The following is a 13,223-nucleotide window of genomic DNA, read 5'->3' as shown; positions in this document are numbered from 1 at the left end:
AAAGCGTCTGCCTACAATGCAAGAGACCCGGGTTCGATCCCTGGGTCGGGAACATCCCCCTGGAGAAGGAAATGGCAACCCACTCCAGTACTCTTGCCTGGAGAATCCCATGGATGGAGGAGCCTGGTGGGCTACAGTCCATGGGGTCGCAAAGAGTCGGACACGACTGAGCGACTTCCCTTTATGGCTGATTCATGTTGAGGTTTGATAGAAAGCAAAATTCTATAAAGCAAGTATCCTTCAATAAAAAATAAATACATTTTCTTTAAAAAAGAGTGTTTTCCATCAAGAGACTCACTTTAAAGGGATTTCAAAAGGCTTTTTTAAAAAAATGTTACTGAGGTACAGTTGATTTGCAGTGCTGTTAGTTTCAGGTGTACAGCAAAGTGAAGACATATACATCTATCCACTCTTTTCTAGATTCTTTTCACACATAGGCCATTATGGAGTGAAAGGCTATTAAGAATCTCCTTAGCTAAATATTTTAAGAATGAGAGCTAAGCCCCCAAATTGCAGATGAATGAGACAGGATGGTGGTCAATAACTTTCTTCAGATACAGTTTGTTAGAATCTAGATACAACTGAAATTTATGCATTTGCAGGGTTGGGTTTTTTCCTTGGTACTTTAAAATTTCCTCTAGTTTTTCTGTTTTATTAATGTTGATTTTGTGATTTTAAATGGAAATGTGGTTTATGGGGGTGAAGATGGTTGGGGTAGGTCTTCTACAAGGCTTTCTTTATTGCATGGTCCTTAACTTTTTTGCAAAGAATTCCTGTGTAATGATTAGAGGTTCCAGATTTTTGTTTGTCTTATCTTGGATAATTAAAGTACATGTGCTAGATATTTGGTAAATGGGAAAAAAATCTTGTTAAATGTAAGAGGAACCAAGAAGGGCCTACAGATAAAAACACAAATAATTCCTTTCACACGTAGCCATCAAGCACTAAATAAGAGTCATTCTTGATATATAGTTTTGATTTCTGAAACATGTTTTTGTACATAACAAAAGCTTTTAAATTAGTTTTTCTTTTCCCCCCCTCCCTTAGTGGAAAGAGTGAAAGAACAATTAAAACTTTGCTTGGAAACCAAGAATGGTGTCGTGCAAACTGGTGAATTAACAGTTGTGCTTGATGGACTGGTGATTGAGCAAGAAAATATAACAAACGGCAGCTCATCTCCAGCCAGTAAGCTAACTTTGGGTTATTAAAATTTGAAGGGAAAAAAAAATCAAGAAGTATGTAAAAAACCTAATGTCTGTCTCTTTTGTCCTTCAGTAGAAGTACAGCAAAATGGTGATGCCTTACATGAAGACAGAGAGCCTTCAGCAAGGACGACCACCAGGTAGAGTGTTTTATTTTGGCGTTTGTGGCAAAGTAACACCACATTTCCCATATATGAAGTTTCTAACCTTCGTTTAGAGTTTGCCATAGACTTTAAAAGCTTATATCTAAATGTATTATTTGGTTGAATTCTTATCAAAGTGGTTTAAAAAAAAAACCACAGCTGTAACAAGATATATTATTGGAATAAAGTGTATATCTCAGTGGTTTTTAGCTTAGCAGAGTTGAGTAACCGTCACCAGTGTCTCATTTCAGAACATTGTCTTCACCCTCAAAAAGACACTGTACCCAGGGGTATTCTCTCTCCACCCCTCTTTTTTCCCAGCTCCTGCCAGCCACTCACCTTCTGTCTCAGTGAATTTGCCTTTTCTGGCCATTTCTTGTAAACGGTGTCATACAATATATGACCTTCTGTCACTGACTTTTACTTAGCATATGATTCATCCATGCTGTAGGAAGTATCAGAACTTCATTCTTTTTTATTTTTTATTGGAAATGGCTCTTAAAAATCTGTATTTAGGCATATTTTATCAGTAAATAGAGTCAGGTGATGTGGAAAAATGGTTATCTCACTGCTGTCTGAGTTGGCGGCCTCCTGATTACTGTTACTGATCTGTAACCACTAGAAGATAGATATTGCACTAATTGTGGTCTCTTCTTAGAGGTCACCCTGCCATCTCAGCAACTCCCATAGATTCACATTTGATGACAGTTAATAGAGACTTTCTGTTTGAAATAATTTGAATTAGAATAAAAGCATGTAATAGATCAATTATAATGGAATGAATATGTGAAAGTACATTGCTGTGAAATACATTTGAAAAATCATGCTGGTATATGAGACAAAGTGTGACTTTTATATAAATCTACAGTTACTGATATTGCTACTAAATTGCTGTTAAATGATCTTCACAGAGCCTTTGAACAGATCAGTATGTCTTCTGAATACATATTTGGCTTAAATAAATGTATTTATTTAGTATCCACATGATTATTCACATAGAGAAAATTCAAAAGTGAAAAGTCATTCAGTCATGTCCGACTCTTTGCGGCCCCATGGACTATACAGTCCATGGGATTCTATAGGCCACAATACTGGACTGGGTAGCCTTTTCCTTGCTCCAGGGGATCTTCCCAACCCAAGGATCGAACTCAGGTCTCCCACATTGCAGGTGGATTCTTTACCAGCTGAGCCACAAGGGAAGCCCAAGAATACTGGCGTGGGTAGCCTATGCCTTCTCCAGTGGGTCTTCCCGACCCGGGAATCAAACTGAAAGGATACAGCAATTAGGTAGATTAAAATGCTCTAGTGTGTATGTGTATGTGTGTGTGTGTGTGTGTGTGTGTATATATATATATATATGTATCAAAAATTATAATTTTTGAAATGAAATTTTAGATGGTTAAAGGAGCCTGAATCACTACAAACCTAAAGATTAATGTTACCTATTACATAGCAATACATTTTGAATTAAAGATTAGTTCTACAGCACCAGGAAAACTTGAGTTGCATTCTTTTACTATGTCTCCCAGGTCACTGATCCTTGCTGAGTGGCTTAGGGAAGGGTGTACAAAGTAGATTCACTTGAGAGAAATTTCAAAGCTTTGTGTGCCTGCTAAGTTGGTTCAGTTGTGTCTGACTCTGTGTGCTATGGACTGTAGCCTGCCTGCCTCCTCTGTCCATGGGGATTCTCTAGGCAAGAATACTGGAGTGGGTTGCCATACCCTCTTTCCAGGAGATCTTCCTGACCCAGGGATCGAACCCAAGTCTTTTAGGTCTCTTTCATGGGCAGGCAGGTTCTTTACCACCTGTGCCCCCTGGGAAGCCCTTTCAAAGCTTTACCTGCCCCAAATTCCTGAACACATCTTATTCCAAATATGTGGGTGACAAGGAAAAGTGTTGTTAATTTGTCCAGGTGCTTACTGAGTGCCTGTTTGGTGCCAGGCACTAGTCCAAGCACTAAGAACACTAGTCCTGTTCCTGTGGAATTTTCATTCTGGCAGGATAGAGGTAGATAGTAGACAAGTGGGGAAAGAAATTAGCTAATTGGAGATAGTGATAAGATCTATGAAGTCATCGAAACACAGGACAAGGTGACAGGAATGTAAAGGAACCCTTTATAAAGAGAAATGTCACGGAATCATCTCTGTGGAAGTGCCATTCAAGCTACAATTAAAAGGCCAAAAATGTGCCATCCATACAGAGATTTGAGAGAAGAACATTCCAGAGGAAATAGCAAGTAGAACAAGGACACTGATTCTTTCTAGTTAGTTTTTGTTCTGTGTGCGTGCTCGTGTGTGCTCAGTCCTGTCTGACTCTTTGTGACCCTGTAAACTGTAGCCCACCAGACTCCCCTGCCCATGGGATTTTTCAGACAAGAGTACTGGAGTGGGTTGCTGTTTCCTCCTCCAGGGAATCTTGCCAACGCAGGGATCAAAACCATGTCTGTTATATCTCCTGCATTGCAGGCAGATTCTTTACCACTGAGCCATTGGAGAAGCCCTTTTGCTCTGCAGATTCTTCTAACTCTAGAATATATTTAACCTTTCTTTGATAATCTTGTAAGTCATTATAATTTTACTCCCTGTATCTAATAGTTTGTAATAAACATTTGAAGACTCTTTGGCATGATTTTCGTATAAAATTGATATACTAATATATCTATTGCAAGGTAGGCAAGGAACAGCTTGGAGAGAAATAGATCAGAGAGATAGATGAGGTGGGGCAGGACTGAGATGTGCTCTGATTTATTTATTTTTTTAAATTAAGAAAAAAAAATTAAGGCTGCTCTGTGGAGAAGACATATAGGGTTACCAGTGTATTTGGGAAGGTTCTCCTGGTTACTTATGTGATACTGCCTAACTCTATGCCAATAAGATTTAAAATGCTTGATTTTGTAATTGTAGACATATTTATTTATTTCCAGTAATGAATACACTGTAAATTCTTCTAACTCTGGAATATAATATTTAGCTTTCTCTGATGATCATGTGGAGAAGGCAGTGGCACCCCACTCCAGTACTCTTGCCTGGAAAGTCCCATAGACGGAGAAGCCTGGTGGGCTGTAGTCCATGGGGTCGCTGAGAGTTGGACACGACTGAGTGACTTCACTTTCACTTTTCACTTTCATGTATTGGAGAAGGAAATGGCAACCCACTCCAGTGTTCCTGCCTGGAGAATCCCAGAGACGGGGGAGCCTGGTGGGCTGCCGTCTATGGGGTCGCACAGAGTTGGACACGACTAAAGCAACTTAGCAGCAGCAGCAGCAGATCATGTACTCATTATTTTAGTGCTGGTAATAGCTTGTGATCAATATCGTAAGACGTTTTTGGTCTTTTCAGTACTCAACAGTTTGGAATTGATTTTTATAAGTTTCATGACCTTTTTGAAAATATTTCCAGACATTTTAAAAATAAATCTAATATTCTTAAACTTAAATATTTAAAATATACAATTTGATCATTGCTTTGAGGTACTTTTGACAGTATGATTATATATCTCAATATACGTTTACTGTGTGGATACACTTAGAACTGAAAGTAATTTAAACTTGTGCTGCTGCTGCTAAGTCACTTCAGTTGTGTCCGACTCTGTGTGACCCCATAGACGGCAGCCCACCAGGCTCCCCCGTCCCTGGGATCCTCCAGGCAAGAACACTGGAGTGGGTTGCCATTTCCTTCTCCAGTGCATGAAAGTGAAAAGTGAAAGTGAAGTGGCTCAGTCATGTCCGACTCTTAGTGACCTCATGGACTGCAGCCTACCAGGCTCCCCTGTCCCTGGGATTTTCCAGGCAAGAACACTGGAGTGGGTTGCCATTTCCTTCTCCAATGCATGAAAGTGAAAAGTGAAGGGAAGTCACTCAGTCGTGCCCGACTCTTCGAGACACCTGGGCTGCAGCCCACCAGGCTCCTCCGTCCATGGGATTTACCAGGCAAGAGTACTGGAGTGGGGTGCCATTGCCTTCTCCAATTTAAACTTTTAAGTATGTAATAAAATGTAAAAAATAAAATGTTTTAAAAACATAATCAAGATATCTCTTGTTCATTACTCTTTATACCTGTCATTTTGCTTAACTTCTGATGAAAAGTTATATGATTGTTTTTAATTCCTTGAAGTAAGATATCTTTTTTGTTTGTTTTTTTGGAGATTGGCTGCTGAAGATACTAACGGGATAGATAATTGTGTACCTACAAACACTGTAGTACAAAACTCATGCTGTTCATATGTAGTTAATGGGGACAACACACCATCTCCATCTCAGGTTGCTGCCAGACCCAAAAACACACCAGCTCCAAAACCACTCACATCTGAGCCTGCCAATGACACTGGTAAGCACGGTTACTTATGACACATTATTTAAATGAAAACCAAATTTTATGTATCTGTACATATACTTTCCTTATTGTACAGTCTTTCTTAATCTTCAGTTTTATAAAAGGAGTTTGAAGATTACACCACCTGAATTTTTTTTTTCATAATTTGATTTTCCTAGATTATTTAGGAAGATATTCCAAAAGTACATTATAATAGCACATTTCACTATGCAAGTACAAGTACTTGCATGATAGTCAATCTTAGGCTTTATGCTACAAAAAAAAAATACTATTTATAATGTAGAATGTATTTCTAAAAGCACTTTAGGGAATTCATTGATTTGTTGTTAGTGATGAATGATTCCTTTAACCATTTTGGTTAAATGCTTCTCTTTTGCCAGACAGATATTTACTGCTTGGCATGTAACTTAGTAAAAAAATGTATTGTGAGGTGATACAGCACTCTGAAAGTTTTATATTTTCTAAGGAGAAGTGTTCTACGATTATAGAAGGACTGTCTATGGAAGAATTTTTTCTGTAATCCTGTTTTTCAGTGGATTCAGCTGTAATAGTCATACATCATTTTTTGTTCGATCTTTATAAATTAACTCTTTCAGTTGAATTTCTTGAAACGCAAACATCATAAGATTACTAGTGTATGTCTTGAGGCTAGAATTGGCATCCTGTCTTTCGATCCCAGAGCCTGTATTCTTTCCCTCATCTATTTATGGGATTATTCAAAAGTAGAAACATGTAAAGAAGTAATTATATGAAAATAGATGGGGATGGGTTTGTAGAGAAGACTGTTGTATATTTATACTGAAGGTTGGGGAAATATTTACTGTGTGCATGTTGTGAGTTTTTGTAAATGTGGGAACTGACATGGTTTTCTGAAAATGTAATTTATTAATGCTCCTCTTTTTTTATAAAAAAGATAGGCTTAAACATCCTAAGTCCTCACAATAAGTTGATGCTTTCATTATTAATTTAAGGTGTCTGGAAAATGAGAGAAAATAAACACAGATTACCAGGCTGAAATGAGTGAACAGGATCATTTGTTTTCTGATTCTGGTATGCTTTCTAGTCAGAACGTTTGTCTCAGATTTATTAGCAAAGGGATAAAGGAACAAATTAAAAACAGACCAGTTAAAACAATTCCCATTGGGAATTCCCTGGTGGTCCAGTGGTTAGGATTCAACACATTCACTGCCAGAGCCAGGCTGAGGTTTAATTATTTAGGGGACTAAGATCCCACAAGCTTCAAGGTGCAGCCAAAAAGCCCCTCCCAAAACAAAAAATATGAACACCAGCTTTTATGCCTGATGTTCTATCTTATGGATCTGTATGAAAAAGCATCATAATGTGATCAGTATCCTTGCTAATTCCAAGAGAGTAAATACAGTAGTGAGTTTCATAGAACTCTGCTTATATTATGGGTCCTAAGTTAAATTTATAGTTTTAAAAAATAGTCTGAGAAAATAAGTGTGGGAAGGACCACCCATGTATATACTGCTGCTGCTGCTGCTAAGTTGCTTCAGTCATGTCCGACTCTGTGCAACCCCATAGACGGCAGCCCACCAGGCTCCCCCGTCCCTGGGATTCTCCAGGCGAGAATACTGGAGTGGGTTGCCATTTCCTTCTCCAATGCATGAAAGTGAAAAGTGAAAGTGAAGTCGCTCAGTCGTGTCCGACTCTTAGCGACCCCATGGACTGCGGCCCACCAGGGTCCTCCGTCTATGGGACTTTCCAGGCAAGAGTACTGGAGTGGGGTGCCATTGCCTTCTCCCATGTATATGGGTTACCACCAAATAATCACCCATAGAAAAAAGGTTTATATTAGTACTAGAGTTCTTAATAATAAAACATAAATCCAGGGCATTTGACCTATAGATCTGTAGATTATCAAATAGTTACCTGTATTTACTCATACCAAAAATGACACACAAACTAGGTATCCACCCATAAGGAAATTTAGATTGTAAGTATTGTAACTCCCTTGAGAACGCTCTGAAGAGGTTGTAAAAATAAAAATACCCTTATGTGACCAGACTTGATTTGTTATATGGGATTATCATTAGATTCATTAGAGTGGTAGATCCAATTCCGTTATTTCTGTAAGTAATTAGACATCAGGACCAATTACTGAGTCTATTCTTTTTTCATGAGAAGTATAAGAAATTTGAATGCTCATTTTAGAAAGGCTTATACAGTCATTCTATTTCATACTTGTCATCACCTTTCCAGTTAAAAATGTATGAAATTTGGAGATTTAGCTCTTCTTCCTAAAATATTTAGCTGTTAGAATAGATTGGGCAAAGTATCTATTGACCACTAGATAGTTGCATGTTTGGGCTTGTGGGCTTATTCAGATGTTGTTGCAAAAGAGAGAACTTTCTGAGTTCCCTCTCATTGTAGAATCTCCAGTTTATATTCTGCTTCTAATTTTGTACTTACAGACTGCTTCTGTTGGGAACAGATTTGCCTTCCACATTCTTGTCTTATCCTTGCCTGAAATTTCAAGTTGAAAGCAAAACACACACAAGGAACTAGAAATGAAGGCGCCATTGTAAATAATTCCCATGACATTCTCCATAATTGCAAGGAAGCCTAAGACGATCAGAATAACAGCTAATATCTGTGCTACACGTGTTGCAAACACCATATACCCACCGATCAATACAGCTCTCAGGTTAACTCTCTGAAAATAGGCACTAGTGTTTTTCTCCTGAAGGAACTGAGGCCCAGAGATCCCAGCTGGTGGAGGAGCTGTCCCTGACACCCACCTCGGTGGTCCTCTCCTCCCCGCTCTCCTGTTCATTTAGATGTGTGTGATATCTGTAGTGTCTCAGTGTTGGGTTGTTCATCTTTTACACCTTTGATAAACTTCAAATAATATTCCCCCAGTCAACTTAGTGATTGTTTGCATGTTCTTTGACACATGACAAAACAATCCAACTGCCCTCATTCCATTGGCTGGTTTAGAAAGGCTTCTGGAATCTACTCTGTTGGTAGAAACCACTTTATCAGTGTCTTCTGTATGATCTGTCATCCCTCAGTAGGAAGATGAATTCAGGTATATTTTTCAAGGGGTAGTCTTCTTTAAGGTGTTGGTGTAAAAATAGGATTCTTTTTTCTGTAGTCAAGAACTTTAAAAATCAGTTTTCATTGTTAGAGTGGTGATGGAGTGGAGTGTGCATATTGTGTGTGTAACATATTACATGTTTTTAATCCATTACCTGTGATTCCAAAATCCTAAAATCCTTAAAACCAAAAGTTTTTTGGTAAACTCACTCGATAGCAAAATGACTAGGACTAACTTGAAGGTATTTATAATTTTTTTCTGCTTAGTATGAGTATCCTGTTTCACTCCAGAAATGATACTGTGTTTAGCTACAGTGTCTAGCCCCCAGTCTGACTTGATATTAGTGTAATAGATAATATATGTGCCATACTACCTTTCTACATTCCACAGTTATGAATTCTGAAACACACTTGGCCCTAAGAGTTTCAGATGAGGGGTTGTGGTCCTGGAACTGCAGATAAATGATTTCTTTTCACCAAAGACAGTATTGTACATGAGGGCTTTGGAGGGGAGGGCGTTTTCCCTCACCCCAACCTGTTCTTTTGAGTCTTAAGAAGATCCATTTGCTAAGTTTAGTTGGTAAATGCTGATACTTTACGCTAAAGTGGGAGGCAGTCATGATTGAAAAGATTAGATTTGGTTTCTAACAGGACTGCGTTCCAGTCCTAGCTCTGTCATTGAACACTATAACCATGGGTTGTCATTCCGTTGCTCAGTCGTGTCTGACTCTACAGCCCCATGGACTGCAGCATGCCAGGCCTCCCTGTCCTTCACTATTTCCCGAAGCTTGCTCAAAATCACATCCATTGAGTCGGTGATGCCATCCAACCATCTCATACTCTGTCGTCCCCTTCTCCTCCTGCCTTCAGTCGTTCCCAGCATCAGGTCTTTTCCAACGAGTCGGCTCTTCACATCAGGTGGCCAGAATATTGGAGCTTCAGCATCATCATCAGTCCTTCCAATGAATATTCAGGACTGATCTCCTTTAAGATTGACTGGTTTGATCTCCTTGCTGTCCAAGAGATTCTCAAGAGTCTTTTCCAACACCACAGTTGGAAGCATCAAATTCTTCGGCACTCAGCCTTCTTTATGGTCCAACTCTCACATCCATACATAACTACTAGGAAAACCATAGCTTTGGTTTTTCTATATGGACCTTTGTTGGCAAAGTAATGTCTTTGCTTTTTAATACCCTGTCTAGGGTTGTCATAGCTTTTTTCCCAAGGAGCAAGTATCTTTTAATTTCATGGCTGTAGTCACTGTCTGCAGTGTTTTTGGAGCCCAAGAAAAGAAAGCCCATCACTGTTTGCATTTTTTTCCCCACCTATTTGCCATAAAGTGATGGAACCCAATGCCACGATCTTAGTTTTTTGAATATTGAGTTTTAAACCAGCTTTTGCCCTCTCCTCTTTCACCTTCTTCAAGAGTCTCTTTTGTTCCTCTTCTCTTTCTCCCATGAGGGTGGTATCATCTGCATGTCTGAGGTTGTTGATACGTCTTCCAGCAGTCTTGATTCCAGCTGGTGATTCATCCAGCCAGGCATTTCACATGATGTACTCAGCGTATAAGCATGTGATCTTGGACAAATTTAGCATTCTAAAAATTTAGGTTCTCCACTTATAAAATGATACAAATACTTAATAATACCTTACAGGATTGTTTCAAAGGTTAAATGAGATAAATTTAAAACATCTACCATGTTTCTAAGACAGAGGTATTTAAGAAAAATATGATTTTCTTCTTTACTTTTCCCCCTTGCCCTTAGCTTCTAGAAGAAATGACTTTTTCTAACGTATAATTATTGTTTTATTAATAAAACAGAGCTCAGTGTAGTAAGGCAGAACTAACCGATTTCACAAATTTATTAGACTTTTGCTTTTAGTTTTTTATTTTGAAATACAGATTCACAAAAAGTTACCAGGAAATGTACAGGGAGGTCCCGTGTTCCCTTCATTGGCCTCCCTGAATGTTAATGTCTTGTATAACTATAGTACTGTATGAAAATGAGGAACTTGACATTGATACAGTCCCCATTTCACCGGTTATACCTGCAGAGAGAGAGAGAGAGAGTGTGTGTGTGTGTGTGTGTGTGTTCGTGTGCGTGCACGTGTGCAAACGTGCGTGCAGTTTTGTCATGTATGGCTTCACGTAACTAGCACTGCAATCAGTACACGGAACTGCATCATCACCAAAGGCTTCCGTGTGCTCCACCTCCTTTAAAGCCATAGCCACTTTCAGGTGTGAATTGTAAAGAAATTTAGTGTATATATATGTGTGTGTGTGTGTATATATATATATACAAGCAGTTTTTCATGTCATACTTTTTAAAAGGGGCAGAAATGATACTAGGTACTTCAATATTCCCTCCTTTTCCTGCTTTATTTGGCTGAACCATTAGAGGACAATGCATGGTACTATGAGATGTACATATCATAAAGTCCATGGGAAATTTACTTCTCAGAGATAAAACCTGAAGTGAGGGAGATCTGCCTCCTAAATCAAAAGTCATAATTCATAAAGTCAGGCTTGAGATACACTCATTAAGAAACCAAGTCAGAGGGTGTGATCTCACATCTGTAGAGAAGGAAATGCTTTGCATAAGCGTCTACTGTCATTGCTGTCACATGGGATTTTAATTATTTGCCTCCGTACAATTTTTTGTTCTTTCCTGAGGAGGGAACCTATGATCCCTCCCTCCCTGCCTGCCTCCTTGTTTCTCATCGTCTTTATTGTCAAGTTTATCCATTCAGTCATCCTTGTATCATTTGTTAAAGAGGTATTTATTTTGCAACTACAATAGACTGAACGCTGCCTGGTTGCTGATTATATATGCATTAATCAGAGTTTCTCAGCTTTGGCACTCTTTGACATTTTGGGCTAGATAATTCTCAGTTGTGGGTGGCTGTCCTGTGCATTTTAGGATCGCAGCCTTTCTGGCCTGTACCCACTAGACGCCAGTAACACCCACCCATTCCCCTAGTTGTAACAACCAGACATGTCTTCAGACATTGCTAAATTTCTTCAGTGGATGTCCCGTTGAGAACCATTGATATGTATGAATAGTCATCCCTCTAATCAAATGCATGCTCCCGGTACCCCACTGAGAACTTGCCCTGCTATTAACATCTTGCATTACTGTGGCATATTTGTTATTAATATAATTAATGAACCAGTATAAATGCATTATGATTAATGAAAGCGCACAGTTTATGTTAAGGTTCCTCTTGGTATTGCCTGGGTTCAGTGAGATTTGAGAAATGCATATTGCCATGTGCTGACCATCACAGTATCATTCAGAATTATTTCACCTTAACAGTCGCTATGCTCCAGTCATTCGTCTCCTTTCCCACACTCCTAGCAGCCACGGATCCTTTACTGTCTCTCTAGTTTGGCCTTCTTCACAGTGTCATGTGTAGCCATTTCAGATTGGCTTCTTTTACTTAGAAATATGAATTTAAGCTGAGTGCCAAAGAATTGATGCTTTTGAACTGTGGTGTTGGAGAAGACTCTTGAGAGTCCCTTGGACTGCAAGGAGATGCAACCAGTCCATTCTGAAGGAGATCAGTCCTGAGTGTTCATTGGAAGGACTAATGTTGAAGCTGAAATTCCAATACTTTTGTCCACCTGATGCAAAGAGCTGACTCATTTGAAAAGGCCCTCATGTTGGGAAAGATTGAAGACAGGAAGAAAAAGGGACGACAGAGGATGAGATGGTTGGATGGCATCACCGACTCGATGGACATGAGTTTGAGTAAACTCCGGGAGTTGGTGATGGACAGGGAGGCCTGGTGTGCTGTGGTCCAGGGGATCACAAAGAGTTGGACACGACTGAGCGACTGAACTGACCTGATGAATTTAAGGCTTTTCTATGGATTTTCGTGGCATGATATCTCTTTTATGTTTGTTGCTGAATAATAAATATTCTATTGTGTGGATGTACCATAGAGTGTCTATCTGTTCACCTATGCTTTGTCCACAACCAAGCATTGTGGAGGTTTATAGTTTTTCGCAATTATGAATAAAGCTGATGTAAATAGTCACGTGCAGGCTTTGGTGTGGACCTAAGTTTTCAGCTGAGCTGGGTTGAGGACTGTCACTTCGGGATCTTACAATAAGAGTGTTATTCCTTTTGTAAGAAGCTGCCAGTGCCACACTGACACCCAAAACGGCTGTGCCCTGTGCGTTTCCACCGCCAGCGAACGAGAAGTTGTGCGTTTGGAGGATAGTTTACTTTTTAAATTTTGAAGCAACACTGAATCTTCTCATTCAGAGAGAATTCTGTCTCCAATCTATGCTTTAAACCTTTTAGAAATGTTTTTTCTTTTTCTTCAGATAGGTCTTGAGTGTAATCTTGATGTTGAACTTGAATCTATCTGATCATGGTGCTGAAATGTTTTGGTCAAATTAATAATTGGTTCTAATTTTTTTTTCAGTTGATTCTCTTGTGATATAAATAAGTACTCTTATCTCTCTCAGTGAGTTTTAC

The 13,223-nt window shown here is 39.1% G+C and overlaps 1 protein-coding gene across 4 annotated transcripts in view; it reads left to right on the top strand.

Annotated features, from left to right (window-relative positions):
- The window catches only part of WWP1 (WW domain containing E3 ubiquitin protein ligase 1), a 136,444-nt gene that overhangs the window by 66,960 nt on the left and 56,261 nt on the right, over positions 1-13,223 (top strand). For 3 of the 4 annotated variants that reach the window (XR_011570676.1, XM_070802949.1, XM_070802951.1), the window contains exons 6-8: positions 1,048-1,185; positions 1,276-1,342; positions 5,489-5,670. Coding sequence is in view for 3 of the 4 variants with exons in the window: in XM_070802949.1 (XP_070659050.1) it covers positions 1,048-1,185; positions 1,276-1,342; positions 5,489-5,670 (387 nt within the window). In the remaining variant the exon portion in view is untranslated. The remainder of the gene's footprint in view (positions 1-1,047; positions 1,186-1,275; positions 1,343-5,488; positions 5,671-13,223) is intronic. The other variant, XM_070802950.1, reaches the window with a different exon arrangement.

The sequence above is a fragment of the Bos indicus genome, chromosome 14, assembly GCF_029378745.1.
Source record: "Bos indicus isolate NIAB-ARS_2022 breed Sahiwal x Tharparkar chromosome 14, NIAB-ARS_B.indTharparkar_mat_pri_1.0, whole genome shotgun sequence".
NCBI classification, from domain to species: Eukaryota; Metazoa; Chordata; class Mammalia; order Artiodactyla; family Bovidae; genus Bos; species Bos indicus.
Note: the sequence above shows the minus strand (reverse complement) of the source record. Positions and strands in the feature narration are given on the sequence as shown.